The sequence below is a fragment of the Centruroides vittatus genome, unplaced genomic scaffold (assembly GCF_030686945.1).
Source record: "Centruroides vittatus isolate TY-2023 unplaced genomic scaffold, ASM3068694v2 contig_364, whole genome shotgun sequence".
Classification (NCBI taxonomy): Eukaryota; Metazoa; Arthropoda; class Arachnida; order Scorpiones; family Buthidae; genus Centruroides; species Centruroides vittatus.
Window position 1 is genome coordinate 2,042,777 of NW_027122188.1, and position 22,855 is coordinate 2,065,631.

Below are 22,855 nucleotides of genomic sequence, written 5' to 3' on the forward strand. Positions count from 1 at the left end.
TCCCCACGGGGGAGAGGGACAGGATTAAGTCTTAACACTTCCATCAACAATAAAAATGTTAAGTAACAATGTAAGGGTTATGTAACAATGAAAGTGTTAAGTAACAAGGGAAGTGTCAACAATGGAAGCGTTAAGAATGGAAGAGTCAACAATGGAAGTGTTACGTAACAATGGAAATGTTAAGAGCCCAAACGGTTAGGAGTTGAAAGTTGAAATTTGGTACACTAGTTAGGGTACATCACGAGAATGCACACTAAGAAGAAATTTTTCGAAATCCCTCCCCACGAGGGAGAGGGACAGGATTAAGTCTTAACACTTCCATAAACGATGGAAGTGTTAAGAGAAAGCGAAGTGCAAGACGCAGATGCAGTTTTTTCGAAATCGAACATATTTTTAGACCTATCTAAAAATTCTGTAATTAGTCTGGAAACAGGGAGGACCCAATTCTTGCATTCTGTGAGAATGGGTAAGGTTGACTATAACGTAATAATCTTAATATTCGCTAAAACGGTTAGGAGTTGAAAGTTGAAATTTGGTGCACAGTTAGAGTATCAGATATAAGTTCCAAAGTGTTAAGTAACAATGGAAGTGTTAAGTAACAATGGAGAACAAGACGAAGCGACGTGCGAAATTTACGGGCTCTGGAAAAAAAGAAAAAAGAAAAAGAGTAATATGTTAAAATATATTCGATTTTCAAATTTAAACAGATTAGTTCGGTTTTTCTCGACCTTTCTTCTTTAGAACATTCGATGAAAATCGAAGGATATAATCAGAACACGTCGTGAAAATCGAACAATATTAGAACATTCGATTTTCAAATTCGACCTTTCTTTAGAAAAACTTAGTTCGTTGATGAAATTACTCTCTTTTTTTTGTGACTATAATGTCTATAGTGACTATCTTAATCTTCGCTATCGTTACTTTTGCTCGAGCAACGCCGGGCCTACTTGCTAGTATTTTAATATTACTGTGATCAATTCTACAATTATTCTCTTTACAATAAAAGAACCATGGGGACTGATGATATTTTAACTGAATGGCTGCTTCATGCTCTTTCAGTCTTGCTCCCAATAAAAAACTAAGAAAACAAAACTGTATTAGTAATAATTATTTTACAATTAAAAATAAGTTTTATGGACTGGTAAATGATATTAGCACGGATACAGTTACAGGACCCAAATTAGCATAATTATGTATGCTAGAGCTAGATAAAAAACTAGTACTTTTAAATGAAATTAAATTTATGGTTAGATATGTAGATGATATATTCATATTTAAATTACAATAAGAATATTATAATGGAAAATAAAATAGTAGAATTTGCTAATGAAATAGATTCAGATATAAAATTTGAAATGAATTAGAAAACAATAACACTATTAATTATTTAGATAGTACTATGAAAAGATTTGATCATAATATTAGAGTTACAACACATGAAAAAACCTGTAATATGAAAAAAACAATAAATTATAAATCATACTGTCTGTTGTTTATAAAAAGAAATAATTTCATCCCGGCATTATCAAAAATTTGGAGAACAACAAGGTTAAAAGATAGACTAAAAGAATAACAACAGTTAATTACAAACTTTATACTAAATGGATATCCAAATAGATTATTGACAAAATGGATTAAAACTTATAAAGAAAATAGATATAAAAAGTTGAATTTAAAAAACAGGATGATAAATATATATTCTTTCCTTATAAACAAGGTATATTTGAGAAATATAAAAAATATTTTCTTAAATTTGATATAGTATTGGCTGCAAAGCTAAAGAATAAAGTGGATTTTAATGTAAAGTGTGATGATCAAATTGAATTGCAAAATATTAATTTTTCAGGTGTTGTGTATAAGTTAAATTGTACAGTACTTGTAGTGAAAAAATGTATTATATAGGAGAAACAAAATGAATACTGGGAGCAAGACTGAAGGGGCATGAAGTGGCCATTTGGTTAAAATATCATCAGTCCCCACAGTTCTTTTATTGTGAAGAGAATAATTGTAGAATTGATCACAGTAATATTAAAAAATTATACAGAGAAAAAGATGTATATTTGCAGCGATTTAAAAGCATACTGCAATAATACAATGTAAAAATTGGGTTAATTTAAATAATTGAATAGAGATTAAATCTGTATGATATGATGTAATACTCAACTATAGAAGAAATTGTAAAAGTCAAAATGGGGGAAAACAAGTTAAATCACTATTATGTTGGAAGGTTAGTGTTTTGTATCTTAAATTATCTGTAATTAATATTTTAAATTATGTTTAATGCATTGCTGTTCATGAAGGAAAAGAATAAAATAACTGTTTTTTAAAAAATCTTGGTCTCTGATTTAATATGGATATTGGAAGAAAAAGATGTGAGGTTTCACTAGTTCTTATGTTTTATAACTGAATTTTTTTTTTTTAAGGCAAATGTAACAAACACTAGGGTGGCCCTTATTTTTAAGTTTTGGAAATTTGGACAGCATGCATTTTGAATCTGTCTATTATGAAAAAAATAATTTTGTGGTTTTAAATAATATTTAGGGATCAATAGTTTGATCTGAAAAGTCACAATATGTCACAAAACTAAATTTAAATAGAAATCCTACATAAGTATAGCAGTAGGAACACAACGTTGTCATCTCAAGTTTTATAGTAGTTCATATTGGGTCTTTTGGGAACAATCTACACTCCAGATCATTCTATAACCTTCTGGAACATTGTAGAATCTTCCAGAATATTATACAGCTTTCCAGAACATTTCATAACTTTCTGAAACAATCTGTGGTCTAGACTATAAATTCAAGTCACTTGAGGCAGTGAGTTTAGGCAGCTAAAGAGTGAAGTTTATCCAAGAGTAGTCTCCCAGTAAATTGTTGTAGGACTTGAGAAATTTTCGGATCTTCAGGAGATTACAATTCAGTGCATTCCCAATTTATAATTTTCTAGTGTAAATTAAGACTGACGTGCAACAAGTTTCAGGTTTTATTTTATGAAGAAATGACTACTGTTAGACCTTGGTATATGTGAAATACCTGAAAATAAGCTACTTCAAAGTGAGAAAAAATTACTTATATTTTCATTTGCATATGACTGAAAAGAAAACTGTCAAGAACATGCAACTTTAGCTGTTGAAGGTGCTTTCACAATATATAGGGTGTTTTGAAAATCCTGTTACAAACCTATAGGATAGATTTCTTGAGAAAAAATAAAAATGTTCAGTAATATTTAGTAATATTTTTTGAATAAAGCCTTTATTAAGGAGTTTTTAAAATAAAGATGATTTAATGTTTCAAACTTTACTAACAATCTCTAAAATTAGATAAATTTTGGGAATATTGTTTTCTCAATATTGGCACAATTTAGAAGGTACCCCTATGCAAACTACAATTTTTGTTTTTAGCCCTAGAATAAGGACCACTCTAATAAACACTATATCAAAAACTAATAGTGATAAAATCAACAATACATAATACTAAATGTGGGTGATTTAGTATATTATATGAGTATATTTTGCAGCCATTTTTTACTATGTTATATATAATATTATATTATATTATATAATAAATACACAAAATTATATAATAAATACACAAAGATAGTAAAAATGATATTGCATTGTTGCAACTGTTGTTGTTTTCAGGCTATTTGAGCATTTTTCAATGAAATGAGATGAGCTTTTAGCAGTTTCAACATATTTTATAATTTATTCTGTTAAAATTACAGTAGAGCATCGATTATCTGACTCAATTGAGGACTGAGGTTGGTCAGATAACTGAAAAAATGAATAACCGAAAAGTATGAAAAAATACATTATTAGTATAGTGTATTAGTATATCCCATGTAATAATCATATTAGTATATTGCTATTAACCTACTTTGCATTGAATTTTCATCAATGTTAATCCTAACAAATTTTTTTTTTTTTTTAGTAATAATCATCATTAAATTATTTCTTTATTTTGCATAAAATAAATACAGAAATAAAGAAAAAATAGAAAATTAAGCCTGGTTTAAATACTGGCCTCCCTTTCATGGTCGAGCCAGTGTTTCCAGCTAAAACATGCAAAAATTTAACAAAAATAATATTAAAGTAGCCAAGACAGCCAAATATTGTAGTGCCACATCACTAGCGGACATTTGAATTTGCCGACTAGAACGTGGTCGGTTAACCGATGTGACGGTTGATTGGGGGTCGGATAATCGATGCTCTACTGTAATGGAATATAACCACATTTCATTACATGAAATTTGGTTTTACCGATTAATTTTTATAACAGATTTTAAAATGAAAAATGGATATATTTGGATTTATCAGTTATTATTATAAAAATTGCATAATTTATTTTATTCTATCAAAAGAAATTACATACAATATAATTTCATTTCATCCATTCATTTATTCATTCAAATTTCTGTGGGCAAAATTTTGATAAAATAGAAAAACTGAAAAATTTTTTGAAGTGCTTCATGTTATAAAATAAAAATAATGTAAATAAATATATTATTTTTGGTTATAATTCTTTACATTTTTAACAGTTATAAATTTTAATTTGTTAACTTAATTATAATAAAAATATTTTTAATATGTCACCAAAATAATTTATTGTACTTTGAAATTTTTGATAAATAATGATTTGTTATTTAAATAAAAAAAATATGTATATTAAAAAAAATCTTATTGTTTTCAGGAAATAAAATGAATAATGTAGATGTTGTATATACAATGTGGAATAATTTGAAAAAGACAGCAGGCATGGAAGTAGGACAAGTTGGATTTCATAATCAGAAAGAGGTGACTTATGTTGTAATGAATTACATAAAACAGAATGTTTTTAAAAAATTTTAATTTAACTATTATGAAATTTTTTGTAATTTTAGTTATTTGTTACTCTAATTTTTTTAAAATTATCATTAATTACACATTATATTTTTTGAAATATGCTTTATATTAATAACAAAAAAACATGCATTTGTCTACAAAGGAAATTTAAATAAATAAATACACTACAAATATAAATAAAAATTTAAAATACAATAGCTCCTCATTATATTGTGCTTCGTTATATTGTAGATTCAGATATATCACACTTTTTTTTTTTTTTATTCCCAAATTTTAAAAGCACTTGAGTCAATACAATAAATTTTGAATTACCAATTGCCATTGCATTTCTGTTTGCAACGAAATACAGTAGACTCTCCCTATAACACGGTAGATATGTTCCGTGTTATATGAATCCGTGTTGTACGAGTCCCTTAAATATATGAGCCAATCACAGCCCAGCACGTGTGTAGTTTAGGGGCTACGGCTGTTTGAAAGGTTTTCTTCCATCAAATTAATCGATTCTAGAATAATTTGACTCGAACATTTCCATATCATGTATAATTTTTTGGGAATAATCTATATAAATTATGCTATAAACAAAAAATTGTTGGATTACTTACTGAGTGTGCACCGTTCGAAGACGCCATTGTCTAAGCTTGTTTTCGTCGCGGACCGACTTGTAGAACTGCGGATGTGTTTCCTGATAAGTTATTCTTTCTGCGAAGAATTTGCTGAACTTTGGAGACATCATTAATAGAAATATAATTTTTATGGCCGTTGAATAATATTGTAAATGTTTTTTTCACAAGAAATGTATAAAAATTTATCAATACTTTCCTGCCTAAACTCTCTGTATATACGCCTAGCGCTGGACAGCAGCAAGTAGTTCAGCTGCTCGTCCACTATTGGTCCAGAATCGACCACTCCTGTCTCGACACGAGTCGGCGATGATGTTTTACCGTGTTATATGAGTCTCTTTTAGCGTGTTATATGAACCTGATCGCAATTTTTTTGCCGTGTTATAGGAAACCATGTTATAGGGGGGTCTTTTGTACAGTATTTTATTTCTACCATTGTCCTTGAAACTACCACTGCAGATGAAACAATAAATTCATCAAGATCTAAATAAGCAAAACAGGAGGACAGATCAATTATCATTTGTTTCCTTTTGATATTAAAAGTTTTTTATTTATTGGTTTTAAGTACTGTCTCCTCATTTCCATTTCTGTGAATTGGAAATTTTGTACCTTTATGTGAATTGACTAATACCGTCCATTTACATCAAGGTGTAAAATTTCAAATTCACTGCATATTGTGTAAGGAAATGATCTAAAATCTTTATCCAATAGTAACTTTATTTTGCTATTTACAGAATTTTTACTCTATATTTTTATAAGTTTTGATTTTCTATTATAGGTTCAATATCAATATTTACTTTTTAAGTTTTCGATTACTATATTTATAATTTTTATTGAAAAATATAAATTACACAAAATTTTTAATAAGTGATTTATTATGAAATATATTAATTACAACTGTATAATAAAATCACAACTGATATTTTGTTTTTATGTCGACAGTATATGTCTTTAAATGTCATTCTTAAAGAAACAATAATGGTAAATGGGCGTTCATGGTATTGATGTTTACGTAAATGTCAATTAATACAATATAACCTTGAATAAAATTCAGTATTGAAAAACTGGGCTTATTTTATATCAAAAACATTTGCTGATGAAAGAGTAGAGGATAGAAATTCCATAGCATATATAATCTGTTTAGTAAAAGCCTAGAATTCTTAGTACTCAGTTATATCATGCTGCTGGATATATTGTGCTTTTTCTGTCTCCTGACAAGCACAATATAACAAGGGGCTACTGTACTACAACTTAAAAAAGTTTTGAGTAAAAGAATTAAAATAAATAATTGTAAATTAAAAGAAAAAATAACAAAAATTTTATTCTTATCTTGGTTTTTCTGTTGACCACAGTTTTCAATAATATATTTCATAAATCATTTATCCTTAAACAAATGTAAGCTGGTGGCTTGGCCAAAAAGTTTGTGATTTTTAACTTGTAAATATAAAGCACAAACTATATGAATGTTATGACTAACTTAATATTATTGCTAATTTTTCTCAACTAGATTAGACAAAATTGATTTTTGATTGCATTTGCTTTGCAATTTTCTTCTGCAAATCTTTGAGATTTTTTTGTGTTAGGAGCTTGTAATTTTTATTATTTTATGAATATAATAATTCAAATAACTTGTAAATTTGATTATTATTATTGCAATTTACTAAGAATTGTATTTTATTTATAATATAGATAAAATAATGAATTTTTAAAATTCTTATTGAAGCAATCCAAACAATAACGATGTACAAAACACATGCACTGAAAAAATCAACAAGTACACAGAACTTGCCCAGGAAATAAGGCATCTGTGGAGGATGGATAGGGTGTTTATTGTACCTGTTGTTCTCCTCTCTACAGGTGTGGTACTACACACATTACACAAATGCCTGAAAACATTACAATTGAATAGAAACACATGCACACACTACAGAAGGTCACTATATTGAATACATGTCATATTGTTAGGAAATTCTTGAATACAGACATACACTGACACACTTATTTAATTTTTGTCTTGTTTTGATTACTATGCCTTGACTCTGGTCTGGCACAGTACACAGCCACCAGTATCAACCGAGTATAACTCACTAAACCCAACATAATAATAATAATTGTTAATTGAGCTGAGCAAGTGAAGTTTATTTTTTTATATTCAAATGTCATTGAATTTAAACAATCTTCTCTGAAATCACTTGACTGATCTCAACTAGATTTGGTGTGGACATGAAGTTCAGCTCAATGAATGTCATAAGCTATTTGGAATCTTGAGCAGATTGTGTCCTTGAAGAATATCACAGGAAAATTCTGGCATAGACTTAAGCTAGGATTTTGGGTACTTACAAAATGTAAGCAGTAATTCAGTTCTGTTCACAAACAATAAATACTTCTGTAAACAAACAATTTAATACTTTTGTAAACAATGAGTCTAAACTCCAGCTTAATAGTTCTACATTCATTTGTATATTTGTAAACATTGCTGGCTGGCAATACTGAACAAGCTCAAAAATTGTTATGTATGAACTGATTAAGTTGTCTTGAAGTTTAAAAGGACTTGCATTTTAAAATTAGCTACTAAATCTAATATCATGCTTCTATTTTGAAACACACTAAATAAACTCTAGACTTAAGCATAAATCTTTCTCAGCTCAATTTGCAAGCACTGAAAACAACGAATGCAATCTTATTTATATAAACTATAATTAAAAATTTTTCAGTAAACACACATATTTTCTGAAACTGATACTAAATATTAAAAAAAATAAAACATTAGAATCAAAAATGTTGAATTATATTTTAAAATTATTAGATGTTGACAGATTCTTGACTAGTTTGCATAGCTATAAAATGTTTATTGGTACATCCATAGTTGAAATTAATAAACATCTAATAAAATTAAATGTATATTTAACAATATAATCTGTAGAAAAAATTTGCATGAATTTCCATTCCTGCAGGTACGTGTAATTCAAGTAGCAAAGCGAATAAATGAAATAATTAATCGGCTTAATAAAACAAGATCAGAAGTAGAACATGTTGATTTAAGAGCTCAAAAAGAAGAAAGGGATAGGAAAGAAAGAGAAAATGAAAAAAAAATTGCTAGAGAACTTAAAGAAAAAGAAAAGAAAGAACAGAAAATGAAACAGGAATTAGCTGAACAAAGGTATCTTAATTAATAAAGTTTTTATATCCGTAAATAAATTTTTAATGTGATTTTATTTTTTCAATGTTAATTTAGAGTTTAGTTAACAAATTTAGTGAACAAATATTCTAAAAATATAATTGAATTTTTTAACATGTTCATTGCTTTTTGACATCATAGATATCATAACATTTTCTTTCACCGAAGGGCATTATATTCCATTGTAATAAACAATTGGTGGTATATAAGTTTAGTTATTTTGATTTTAATTGTAATAATTTTTTATACAGTGAATACTTTAAAAAATTTACACTTGGATAATTTTCAAACTTCATTAAACTCTACCATAAACATATCAAAACCTATAAGTTATGATTAATGATTAATGAGAATATTTATCAGAAACATTTTCAGCTTTCCTGGAGCCATCCTCAAACATTGAAATTAGAACAATTACATAATCTAAACTGAAATATATTTTTGAAATTACTTAACTCCTCCTCAGGTGTGTAGAGTATTGTGACATCACTTTGGGCATATGTATCTGCCAGATACATAATGAAAAGTAATCCAATTTTTATATTTTTATAGATATATATGCTTGACTATGATTATATCTTTGATTTCTATACTTTCTCTACTATCTAACAGTATAAAATACTTGTGGGTTTAAAAAAAAAATAAGATTTTTATTTATATTTTCTGTAGTTTGATCTGTAAATAAAAAAATTAAACTTATCAAATTTCAACTCACTGTAAATCATTTCAACTTTCACTTATTGACATCAGATTTGTTAAATTACACAGGATTGTATTATCTTTCAACTTCAGGACAGTAAAGCTTTGTTTGTTTTTTCCTGTGAAAGTAATAGATTCTGCCAGTCTCTCACTGTGAAGGACAACAAAGTGCTAATTGTTTCATTACTTTGTTTTCAAAAACTCCCTTCTCTGTCAGCAGTGGGTCAAATGACTAACAAATTGTTTTCTTTTACTCAAGCGAATGTTTTCTTTTAGATTTAACAACTAGTATTGCCAGTAATGAATTCTATAATTTTATTTCTAATAATTTTAAAAAATATTGATAAAGTTACCAAATAAATGTTTGGGTCACAATTACTAAATGGTATTACTACGTAATGAACATAAATTTTAATTGTTGCAAAATTTGCAAGTATTAAATTTCTTATCATGCTCTGATTTTGAGAAAGTAGGGCGATAACACCAAAGTGAGAAAATTGCATTGTCAAAAATAGCTGAAATGACTTGGGATTGGTCTGGTCATTGAAACCAGGAGAGAAAGATAGAATGTGTAGCATTGTGGTAAAGTTTAAATATTCTACATTGTTATTTTATTTACAATTGTTATGTGCAACAATTGAGAGTACAGCATTCTCACGCTGAGAGAATTTACTCAGGTGGTAGTAAGGTATTTTTTTTTTGTAAAATTTCTCTGGAAAAAAAGTCATAAACTTGAAAACTACTGTAGGAATTGTTTCAGAACATATCAGTTGAGGAGTACTATGAAGTCTGCAGTTCAACTGTTATTTATTTTTGAGAAATTCAATGAGAAAAAGCATCATGTCTCTGCTGGATATATATGCCCCACAATACAGGTTAAAATAGTTAAAATTAAAGTTGACAATTAATGAGATCTGAAGAAAATTAACTATAGAGAAAATTTAGCTATTAAATTTATCTATATAGGTGTTTAAATAGTAGTCACAGTTCTCATAAAGCATCTTAATTATTCTTTGGTAGAAGAAAAATCTTTAAATTCCAACAATGTCTTCCAATTTCTGTTACTTACTGAATTTCTGAATTAATTATCCTAATGTATTCAGATAAGTAAGATATATATATATAATAGTCATTTAATTCATAGATTATCTTTGGTTTGTTCCACGACATCTCAATTTCTTTATCCTTTGTCCATTTCGTTTAATGAGGTAGATGGCTCCTTTAACAACTGAAATAGTAATGTTCTTTATAGGAGGTTTGTTTATTAGGGGAATTGATCTGTTAAATTTTGGTGATTAAAGGTTGAGGGGGTGGGGAGATAAAGGAGGTCATGTGTATCTCCAGTAGGGTCTGACTCAATGATTTTACTCATAATTAGTAATTATGGTTTTTTTATAAAACCCATCCTTATCCTCAAAATTAAGCTTTTTGCCATTTTATATTAGTTAAAAATATTAAAAGTTTTTAATAAAATATGATAACAGATGGTGCCACCAAATGTTGCTGGGAAAGTTAAGTAACTCATCACTGGATTTTTTTTAAAACTGGCTATTGTTGAATTTGGTGGATTGCAATATACAGTAGAGCCCTGCTAATCTGAACATGTTTCAGTCAGTGAAGAAGAAAATTTTTTAGCTTGCAAAATATACTTTTTTTTGTATTTTCTAGTTGAATTTAAATGGTATTAATGGTACAGAAAGATTTAGAACTCCACAACAAAAAAAAATTGTATTTTATTGCAGTACTGTATTAATACTGTAAAAAATTAATAAATCAGTGTTTGACATGACCTATTAAAACAACAGATCTATACTGTACTTACACACAAAAACAGAAACAAAAGTCATTGGTGGTGTTGGAACTATATATACTGGACCTGTTTTACTGCATGCTTCTGCATTATTTCAATTATTCGGCTAATCCAAATAGGGCTCAGTCCCAATTAGTTCGGACTAACAGGACTCCACAATAGCTATAGTTCTCTGTGCAGTGACTATATTTTTGTTTACATAATGTATGCACCACATGACACCAGTTTCAGTGTTACTGCTGGTATACAGTGTGTTAAAAACAATTTTGTCTTTTATTTTTAATTTTTATCTTATAATATATACATTAAACTGTATACATGATATTCTATATTTTAAGAGGATTAATAATAATCACAGAGACTATTTTAGAAGTACATTAATTTGTATGTGTTAAATACACATCCAAATTAATGTACTTCTGTTCTTTTACTATGTATTTAGCCTGTGTCCAGAAAACTGGAAGATTCAGAAATCTGGACCACTTCCAATCCCACATTTTCCAGATATTTGGTCCAGTACTGTATAGAATTTGAAATGTTGTAATAGATATTGAAATTTGAATGGCTATGATCATTCCATGAGAAGAGATGAAGTTTTTTTTAATCAGAATATGCTCTATGAATGGATACATAAGAAAAAGTGTTTGTCACAAGTTTTATTTGAAGTTTGAGACAGTTATGCAAGTTGGTGAGAAGTCAGCCAAAAATGTGGGAAAAACACCATGAATGTTCCATTACAGTGTGTTAGCTGACTCTGTCCCTAAAACCTGATAAATATACAAGTAATCATAATTATTGATAGAAATGAATGAAGATTGAGTCAAGATGTTCATTACACTTATTACCCTATAGCTGTTTTATTTCCAAAGCTTAAAAATTTATTATAATATTCTATTTTGTTTGAAACCAATTTAAAATAACAACAAATACCTTCCAAAAATGCTTCTTCTAAAAATGGTAAACACATAGGCAGCAGTACAATTTATGATTGTCATATTTGTTTTTTAATTCATTGGAGCTTCAAAGAAAACTTGAGCTTTGAAATCTCTATATACATATGTTAGGCTCAAAGACCAAAATTGCTCATTGAGCAAAAAAAAATGACCACAGTGCATTCTGGTCATTTCAAAACAGCCACAAAGCAAAATTTGTGTCATGGTATTGTCATGCTTTCATGATATTTCACCACAATGCGTTCTGGTTAGGTTAGGTTACTTGGACAGGTTGAAATTAGTTCAAATGTTTTAGTTAAAGTGCCTGATGTTGATTGGGGATGTGCAGCTCCCAGAAATGTTTTAGCTGCTGATGAGCATTAATCCATCAGGTCTCTATCAGTTAAGAAACAAGGGCCTTCTCCATCAACTTTATGCTTGTAATGAATTTACAATTTCTGAGAGTAACTTTATTAATATTGAGGACATACCCTCAACTTCACACTTTGCTCAGCATCCACGTTAACATCTGGAAATAAGCAAGGGTTTATAATGTGTCACTGTAAGAGATACTGTATTGATAAAAAAATGCAAATGTTGCTTAAAGAACATAAAATGTAACTCGAAATATCACGGTAATAGTTCTTATAAAAATAAATAACTCTGAAACATTCTTGATTCTCATAAAAAAGACTGATTTATTAATAAAAGTTCCTGACAAAGTAATTATTTTTAGTAAATTAGTTGTTAGAAAATGTTGAAATATCGAGCACTGCAACAGATTTTCACAAATGATTGCATGTTGAAAAGTAACCAAGTAACCTAACCTAACCTAACCAATCTAACCAGAACACGTCATGGACAAATATCATGAAAGCTACAACGCGAATTTTGTTTCATAGCCATTTTGAAACAACCACAATGCGTTGTGGTCTTTTTTTTTTTTTGCTCAATGAGCAATTTCGGTCTTTGAGCCTAACATGTATATATAAATGAGTATGTTTGTTTGTTCACTATGAACGTCAACCAATTGCTACAAAACTCGGCACTTATTATCTAAGTTAGAAGTATTTGAATATGTCATACATCCCACTCCAAATTATCAATTGAATTTGTATATAGTTGACTAGTTTTTCTATATTTGATTGCTGGCTTTACACATAATGCCTTCTATTGGAAAAAATTTAATAAAACAATTAACTAAATATAATTCTTAGATAAAAGGATATAATTTTTTAAAATATATATTATATTCACTTGATTACTGCAACAACATAGTGTGAAATAGATGTGCCATTAAGCTATTACTGCGATAGGTAGCACATAACACTTCCTGCATGGAGTGTAGTAGTGTTCTGCCCCTATACATCATACTTTTCCTGTTAGCAATAGAGTTGTGCCAGTTACATATCTAACTGCATTCAAGGGAAATTTTTGAATTGAAATAATTGACTCATGGTACAAATCGGAAGTTCATATATAGTAAATCTGATCCGCTTTCTCTTGTGATTTCCATGTCTGGTCTCAAATTTCATCTATCTAACTTCATTCTTGAGATTAAGGAAGAACAGAGACAGGCAGACAACGGTGGAAATTTATAGATCTACAATTTTTTCAAATTGCAGCCCAATTTATCAACTCGGTTACTGGAAGTACTGTACCTTTCAGTAGCCGAGTGGATAACACCACCGAACTCCAGTAGTCAGTTGTGGGTTTGTATGTGGCCAATGGACTGGTTATGTGGAATTTTCTGGGTTTTCTTTACATTAATAACACTTAAATTGAGGCCAGCTTTACATAAAAGTCTTTCTGGGATGCATCCTCCTTTGCAGATCACTCACATGTTGCTTTGCTATATCCAAATAAACTAAACCAATTCTAATAATTTTTCTATAAACATGTTAACTACCAGGAAACCCAGACATCCTACCCCTCCTCTGATTACATCTCCTATTAGTAACTCCTAAACCCATTGCCCCAGACTTCCTTTACTGATACAACTTAAAGATGCAGCTTAATATTCAGCCAAATTAATGTACTGTACATGCAATGATTTTAAGGCACAAAGTAGAGCTGGAAGTCTTTTTCTGTGCCAATGTTTATTTTTTCTATTTATTATCATGACAAACATTACTTCATTCAAAATTTCCTGTAGTTGTAGTGTGTGTAATATGCACTTTATTTGCATGTTGAGTCTAACTGTCAAATCTGCTTCCATTATTCTTATGCCACAACTTTCAAAAGTTTCCTTTACTTGCATGTTATTGCTGAGCTTTACTTTCTCAACCTGATTTCACCAGTTTATTTTACGTGATCACATAAAAGCAATTATTCTCACGTGTTTGCAAGATTTTTTTTATTCAAACAAGTTTTATATGAAGTCTTTCAGACGTTAAGGATAGCAACTTTGATCACTTGTGGGATCATCACAACTTGTCTAACACAGATCACTTTCAAATATTAATGATAGATCAGTATTAATTAATAGTCGTTGACCATTCTCTCTTTTGGGAGGAGGTCACTGACTACTTTTGCTCAAATTACTTCAAACCCTTTCACATTGGTACCTTTTTTCTATCAGACCAGAGGTATGGTGGCATTCAAATAGGAAAATTACATAATATGAAGTTACTGGCCTGCATAAAATATGCTTTTAAGTGATTTTCCAGAGTGCTGAGTTTGAATATTTGGTGCATTTTTTGCAAAATTTGATTCATTGGCAGATTACCATTTGATATTCGACTGTGAATGGAACAGTTTGCTAGAGTTAACATTAGAAAAAATGTGATATATTAAAAACTTTAAGATATTGCATTTTCAATTGCTGTGTACTTGACCACTGAAATTGTGCCATTTTGTATCATTGGTAGGCTGAACTAACCAAACTCTTTATATGATTTTCGTAATATTATAGTATTTGATTTATATAACTACAAAGGTTATCTTAGGTAAGGGTTTATCATGCCGAGTGACCAATCTAACACATTTTTAAAATTTTCTTCCTCTACTATACACAATTTAAAGAATTTTTAAAATGTGTTAGATTGGGCACTCGGTGTAATAAACTCTTATGTTATACAACCTTTGTAAATATAATATAATAGAAAGGTTAGAAGTACAAAATAATCTAATAATCCTAACCTTTGCTGTTGTTACTTTTGCCCAATCAACACCAGGCTTACCTGCTAGTTAGAAAATAAAAAGAGAAAAAATATTTTATTGAACAAGATTTGATATTGCTGTTGAAATATTGAAAAGTGCTGAATTTCAAATATCACTAATTTGATTCTGTACTCCTGTATGTATTTCAGCTTTAGAATTTGAATTTATAGTAATCAAATTTTGGCAATTGGATCAGTCTTCTTAATCTTGTTATAATTTAAATTTTATTTCAATGAAAAATAGTTTGAAAATTCTGCACCAGTCCATCTAAATATTGATGAAATTTTTTGAATTTTTATTTTTATATTATTATTAATGAGTATGATAATGTCTTACACAAATAACTTTTGCAGGATATCAAATGAAAATCAAGTTAATATGTCAGTTTTAATATTTTTGTGATAAATATATGAAGATTGATTGATAAGTAAGGCTTCCATTTTCATAAAAATTAGTTTGGAAAGGGAGAATGATATAATTTCTACTACTTTTTAAAACTGATCATGTGTTTGATTTTTGACATAATTGTCATTGAGAATGACAGTTTTTTAAAATGTTTAATCAAGTTTTGCATTCTGTATACAAAAACTTTCTGCTTTTTTTTTTTAAATTTATTTCCAGTCAGTAGCTTAACTTTTGTATCCAATTAAAGGTGGTTCTGAAAAGTAAATACTTTTCAGTTTTGAAAAAAACCATAAGTAAGTTGGTGCTAATCTAGGCTACAAGAAGGGTATGGAAAAATCTGTATTTCTGTTGTTTTCTCACTGCAGTGCAGTTTTGCATTATCATAGTTCAAGTAAAACAGTATTCAAGGAGTGAGAAAAGAATTGTCTTGATATTAAGAAATCTTACATTTCACTGAATTGTTTTTTTTTTTTTTTTTTTTTTTTTTTGTTGACTACTGCTTGCTTCTTTATATAGAATGAGTAACATGAGTTTATTTTTGAACCTACTGTTTGCAACAGATAACACAATAAAACAAACAAATTGTGCATGTATGAACTATAGTTAAGTTTACCTAAACTTTGGACCACTGTAAAAGCTATGTATTGCTGAATACTAATAAGTAATTTACGACAAAATATAGTCTGAATGTAGACGTAAATGTTATATCCTTACAGAATTAATATATATTGTATAAAGTGTTAAAAGACTGCTTAGATTTGGCAATAGTCTGAAGTTATGGTAAACTTAACTATAAATTCTTGTGGCTACTAAATGATAGCCATATGTTTCTATTATTGCGCTTTGTAGAAATCTGAATTACAGTAGAGAGTCATAAATCGGCACCCTGGTAATCGGAATCGCCGGTAATCGGCACGATTTTCAGTCGGACTGTGTCGTGCTGAATCGAACGTTTTTGATACTAAATTTACTTCTAAAGTATAATTTTCATGTTTTTATATTCTTCAATATATTTATTTTGTTTGTACAAAATGCAGAAATAATTTTTAACGATACGATAGCCTCGATTATTATTATAAAAATTTTCGTTTGGCTTAAAATCGACGAAAATTCAACACGAAGCAACACGCAACGGAGAAAAATTCAACACAAAGCGACACGCAACGGAGAAAAATTTGAACATCGGACAGGTTAATATATTTTTTCGTACATAGACCGTAATTGGAACAAATCCCTAATCTGAACAACCCCAGTCCCCAATTGATTCCGATTTTCGGTTCTCTACTGTATGAGATCTTATCAATCAACCCTTATATATAAGATATTTCAGAATTGAATTATGTTATCTAATCATATCTTTTACATTTTCATTTTGTATGTGATTTGTAAAAAACTGAATTAAAATATTATTGAATTAAAAATTCTTATTGTTTTTGTGAGATATTATACAAATTTTTTAAATTTCAATATAACTATTATGCATCCCATGGAATTAATTTCTATATTTATAGGAGTTATTCTGCACTTATGAAACCAGAATACATGAAATCTAATAAGGTAATATTTATATTAAATATAATATTTAATATTTAACTAAATTGTAATGTTTAGCATTTATAAACATACTGCAATTTTAAATTTAGAAAATGTTAAATCCTAAATGATTACAGCTGTAATTATTTAAAGTATCAAAGCAATTTTCTAATATAATTCTATAATCTAGTAAATCAAATAAAATTTCTGTAAAAAAATTCAGCTAAAGCAGTTAAAACTTATCTGAAAAATCATTATTATTTAAGTAAATTTTTATAATTATAAAATATTAATTCAATCATTTTGATGTTATAATTTTTTTTTTTTACGATTTACTTCACTGTACAAGGAATTGCATACATAATAAATTCCTATAACATATATTGTTTGTACTTTCCCCTATACAAGGAATCATGTATAGGGAAGAGTACAAACAATATGAAAAAATTATAATTATTTTAATTAATAAATACATTTAGCAAATTATTTTAAAAAGAGAGAAACCGGAACAGATAAATTTTGCAAAATGAACTTATTTTCATCAAGATAGATGTATTTAAATACAGTTACTTAGACATTTGTAACAATCACTGTCTGGAAGGAACCTGAATTCAAATGATTTCATCCTAAGTTCTTCAACTACTAACGTATATTAAAATGAGAAGTGAATTAGGTTTTTTACAAAATATACAAACATTGGGATAAAATTAAAATTTCTGACATTAAACAAAATAAATCTTTGTTATAAATCTTATTTGATTAAGATTACTTTAGAAGGTCTGGGAATGTCTGAGCACAGTGGCAGGTACATTGTTCTGTTGAAAGTACCCATCTGTATCGGGGAACACTAGCCATCAATGGGTGCACATGGTAGGAAACAATATTAAGGTAGTCTGTTAGCATTAAGAAATGTTTCCAGTGGGGTATTAGGAGGCCAAGTGTGTCCTAGGAGAACATTCTCAGATCATTATTCCACCATCATCAATTTGTAGGGTTATTGTCACTTGGCAAGATGAGGCTATGGATTTGGGCTGCTGGCACCATATTCTGATCCTGTTATCACTATAGTGGATAAGAAACTGAGACTCATTAGACCAGGCAACTTTTTCCACTCATCAAGTGTCCAATTGTGATGTTCCTGGGCCATAGCAGGTGCATTTTCCTGTTTTTCTGTGATAGCAAAGGCACTCTTGATGGTCTCCTGCTGTTAACATGCCAGACCTTACCCAGACACATTTCATGTGTTCAGATGTGCTTTTTGCCTCACTTGTGTTGTATTGGGTTGCAATCTGTCATGTTGTTACCCTTTGGTTGCCACAACAATTTGTACCAGTTGCCTGTTACTTCTTTGATCCACAAGCCTTTTCTGTCCAATGTTGCACTTATTGCTTGACATTTTTGACCTAACAGCCATTCTGTGGACACCCAAGATACTGCGGCATGAGAAAAGCCAAGGTTGTTAGCAGTTTCTAAAATACTGGAATTGAATCTTCTTGCCCCCACAATCACACCTCAATTGAAGATGTTTAAATCTTTTGTCTTGCCCACGTTCAAGGTTAACTGTACTGATAAACAGTTCTCTTGATATCAAGCATGCTTTTTATAGACTACTTTTTTGCTGTTATGTCACCATTGTCAGTAATGAATCCAGCCAAGTTAGAATGAGTGTGTCTAATAACCTGGCCATTCAGTATGTATGAGAGATTATTAAAATTTAGAAACTATAGTTAACATTTCTAAACAAAATGTCATTATAATTTTATGAAAAATATTTTAAAAATTGCAGTCTATTCTTATGAATTTGGTTGTAAAAGTTTTTCTTTTGAAAAATTATAAAAGCAGCACAAACATTTTGATAAATGACATTATTTTTTAAATAAAATATTATAAACTTGAGATGAAATATGTATTATTTGTAAGAATTCAAGTTTGATAGGAAAGTTTCTTGTGGTACTTTCTCAGGTTATGAAAATTTAGTGGAAGTCAGACATTCCATCTAACTCATTTCTATACTGACAAAAATAATAATATACTATTTCATCCAGTCTTTAAATTTTAGTAAAGCAAAATTGTATTTTTATGTTTATATGATAAAAAAATATACTATTAATTCCTAACTACATTTTTAAATTAATAAAATAAACTTGTCCACCAACCTGAGATAAATCAATTGATTATTGGAAGTTATACCCTAAATTGGAAACCTCTGATATAGACAATTTTTTCATACCCATTTGGCCTTAATTTACAATATAGGTACTCCTCACTTTATGACTGAGTTTTGTTCCGACGACTACATCAAGAGAGGAGCTTGCACTGGGAATATAGGATCGTTGCAAAATTATACAAATTATGCAACAAACTTCAAATTTATTCATAAAAAGACTATTATAGTACTATAAGACCATTGGTGTAGCGAACATAACTGGTGCCTGGAGCACGGCACTTTATTGCCCCCCCCAGAAGCACGTATAGTTTGTCTTGGAAACCATTTGGGCGCCCCTCTGCGAGTGGCACCCAAAGTGCATGATAGACCCCCTTGTGCCCCCCTTGCTACGCCACTGTATAAGACAATTATAGTGTGCACAAACCTATTATAGTACACTTTGTGTGCATGTCACCATTCGCCACTGATCGACACTCAAGCTGAGAAAGGAGATTCTCCGAATTGCTGGTCGAAACTCGATTGGTAGCAAGTGTGAATGGTTGTTAAGCAGATAGGTCGTAAAGTGAGGAGTACCTGTATTTATTCTTTTTTACATCAGCATAATTTGTTTTCATTTCTCTTTGAAAAAATTTTCCAGTGACACGAAAGGAAAATATTTATAATATGAAATGCATATTTCTTCAAAGTTAAAATTATCTTCTCTGATCAGTAAAATATTCTATATTTAAAAAGCTAATTTTGTTTTATGTGAAGATAAAGATAACAGCAAAATTTACTATTACACAAATAAGTTTGAATAGAAAATCAAAAATCTTGTGTGTTTTCATCAGATAAGAATAGATTTTTAATTTTATCACAGAAAACTATTTGAGAATAAAAAACTTATTTATTTATAAAATGTCTGTTTGTGCTGCAGTAATAATTATATCAAAATGTGACAAGATAAACAATGTTATTTCTGACTAAATATTTTATATAATTATATAAGTGCAAATACTAATTTTTTTTTTTAATTTTAGGATAGTGACAATGATTCTGATGAATTCATGTGATGAAGAAAGTATCAACATATTAAGATTAAAAAAAATTCATTTATTATTGTGCAGTATGCAGTTCTATTGTGATATATTTACAAGATATTGTGATGATCTGTGTGTGTGTGTGTGTGTATATATATATATATATATATACACAAATATATTAACTAAAGTATGAATAAAAACAAATGCATTGAATCTTCAGTCAGCACCACTCACGGAGTAATTAAATCTGGTTCTATATCCTGACCCTGTAATTGGAAAAAAAATCTGTAATAAATGAATTCTTTTTGATGTTTAATGCATTTATTAAATATACCTGATTTATCTTTTTAAATTCAACCACTTGAGTAAATATATATTCTAGGATGTGCTTGGCATTTCGCCGGCTCGTTGGTAACTTATTGGTGATTCCCATTATTTCACCACATTCTCTTACATAATATTCCAAGTCATTATCAGTGCATTTGTTGGTTAGCTGAGCAATTCGAGCTTTTTCAGAACTAAATGCTTCATCTAGATCAAACAATTCCAAACTCGGTTTTGGTAACTCTCTAAAAGATGGAGGAAAAACCTAAATATGAAAAAAGTTATATTCATAATGATTTAATTTTGAATTTTACTTTATACTAATTTTTTTTTAAGATTATGTTCAGAAGTGATAAACAACATATAAAAAATGTCAAGATTTTTAAAATCAAAAGCAAACTTTTTTTTTAAGTTTTAAACATTTATATTTTAAATGAAGATTATATAATAAATTTTCACAAAAAACGTCTGTGTGTAAAATTTTAGGGCAATTTATATTAAATACAGTAGAGAGTCATTTATCCGAACACCGGTTATCCAAATGCTTTCCAGTCTGACTGTGTCGTGCTGAATCAAAGTTTTTCGATACTAGATTTACTTCTAAAGTATAATTTTTATATTTTTCAATATATTTATTTTGTTTGTACAAAATAAAGAAATAATTTTTAACGATACAATAGCCTCGATTATTATTATAAAAATTTTCGTTAGGCTTAAAATCGACACACAACGGAGAAAAATTCAACACAAAGCAACACGCGACAGAGAAAAATTTCAAATCGGACAGGTTAATATATTTTTTTGTACATAATCGGTTATCTGAAAAATTAGTTATCCGAACAAACCCAGTCCCCAATTGATTTGGATAAACGACTCTCTACTGTAATTCCATTGTTGTTGTAATATTGGCTTTCAACTAAATGATGATGTATTCAATATCATTTAGTTCTAGTATTGAAACTTTGTATAATGAAATTTTACAACTATCAGTTATTATTATGGACAAATAAAATAGTAATAATTGAGCCAAAGCTTTACAATGAAAAGCTTTGGCTCAATTATTATTATTTTATTTGTCCATAATAATCCATAAGTCCATGTCCAATTTTTCCATGAGTGAAATGTAGAATTTCACTCATTGTACCTTACAAACCTGGTTCTATCGCATTATTTTCTCTTCCTTAAACTGGGTATTCATGTTTGACAGCTAGATTTTGAGAATGTTACTAACATTAATGATGCTGTAACAATGCAATCACACAACACATCTGCAAAAACTTTTTGCAAGTGCATAAGAAATCTTCACAAGTGAGTCAACAAGTAACAATTGAGTATAACTTTTGAGTGTTAACTAATACCTATATTTCTTGTTGCACTTCCTGCATTAGTGTGCTTATTCAAAGGTATAAAACAGGAATCTCAAACTCAAATGCAGCAAAGAACCAGTCAAATGGATGTATATGAAAAAGTGGGCCATGCCACATTAATTATTATTCAGAAAACCAAAACATACTGTAAACTAAAAAAAAAAAAAAAGGCTATAACAAAGGCCTTTATGTAAGTCATAACAGTCTGGCAACAAAACAGAAGTTTAAATTTTTTCTGTTTTAATCCCCATAAGATGTTTGATTATAATTAATTATGATGTCATAAAGTTTTGCCTTTACAATGTCTTTTTAACTATCAATAATGGTACAGAAATGTTCTTTTTTTTATATCTTAACTGGATCCCATTATTTCAGAAAAAGGTTTAGAGAAAAGTTGTAGGGTTTCAAAGGGGCAATCAATTGGTGACCTTAGATGTGACTTTGACCTTCAAGGTCATTTAAAGGTCAAGTCTGTTTTTTTTCAATGGGAATACATAGTTTTGACCCAGACAATGGAAAGTTTGGAAAATTTCACATCATCATTTGTGATCATTTGAAACACAGCTCAACAAATGCATCGAAGTTGAAGAGCATCATTTTAAACATTTATTATAAAATTTTTTTTTCAAAAACTAGTATCTCAAGCAATGGATGAGAAGTAAAGTGACTCACCAAAAACAAGCACCCCAACAGTAGGAGGCAACGGGACTCACTGAAAATAAGCACTCAAAGGGAGAAAAAACTACTATGTCCATATCGTTACTCTTGGGTAGTGCTAAAAGTAGTGAATGCTTTT

The 22,855-nt window shown here is 29.1% G+C and overlaps 2 protein-coding genes across 3 annotated transcripts in view; one reads left to right on the forward strand and one right to left on the reverse strand.

Moving 5' to 3' along the window:
• Positions 1-20,677, forward strand: part of LOC136975119 (coiled-coil domain-containing protein 25) — a 30,513-nt gene extending 9,836 nt beyond the window's left edge. For both annotated transcript variants that reach the window (XM_067270132.1, XM_067270133.1), the window contains exons 5-8: positions 4,689-4,792; positions 8,415-8,620; positions 17,158-17,203; positions 20,366-20,677. In XM_067270132.1, coding sequence (XP_067126233.1) covers positions 4,689-4,792; positions 8,415-8,620; positions 17,158-17,203; positions 20,366-20,398 — 389 coding nt within the window. In that variant the 3' untranslated portion in view covers positions 20,399-20,677. The remainder of the gene's footprint in view (positions 1-4,688; positions 4,793-8,414; positions 8,621-17,157; positions 17,204-20,365) is intronic.
• The window catches only part of IFT52 (intraflagellar transport 52), a 48,171-nt gene continuing 45,879 nt past the window's right edge, over positions 20,564-22,855 (reverse strand). The window contains exons 11-12 of the mRNA XM_067270123.1: positions 20,703-20,957; positions 20,564-20,634 (exon numbers count right to left, since the gene is read on the reverse strand). Of these exons, the coding sequence (XP_067126224.1) occupies positions 20,599-20,634; positions 20,703-20,957 (291 nt within the window). The 3' untranslated portion in view covers positions 20,564-20,598. The remainder of the gene's footprint in view (positions 20,635-20,702; positions 20,958-22,855) is intronic.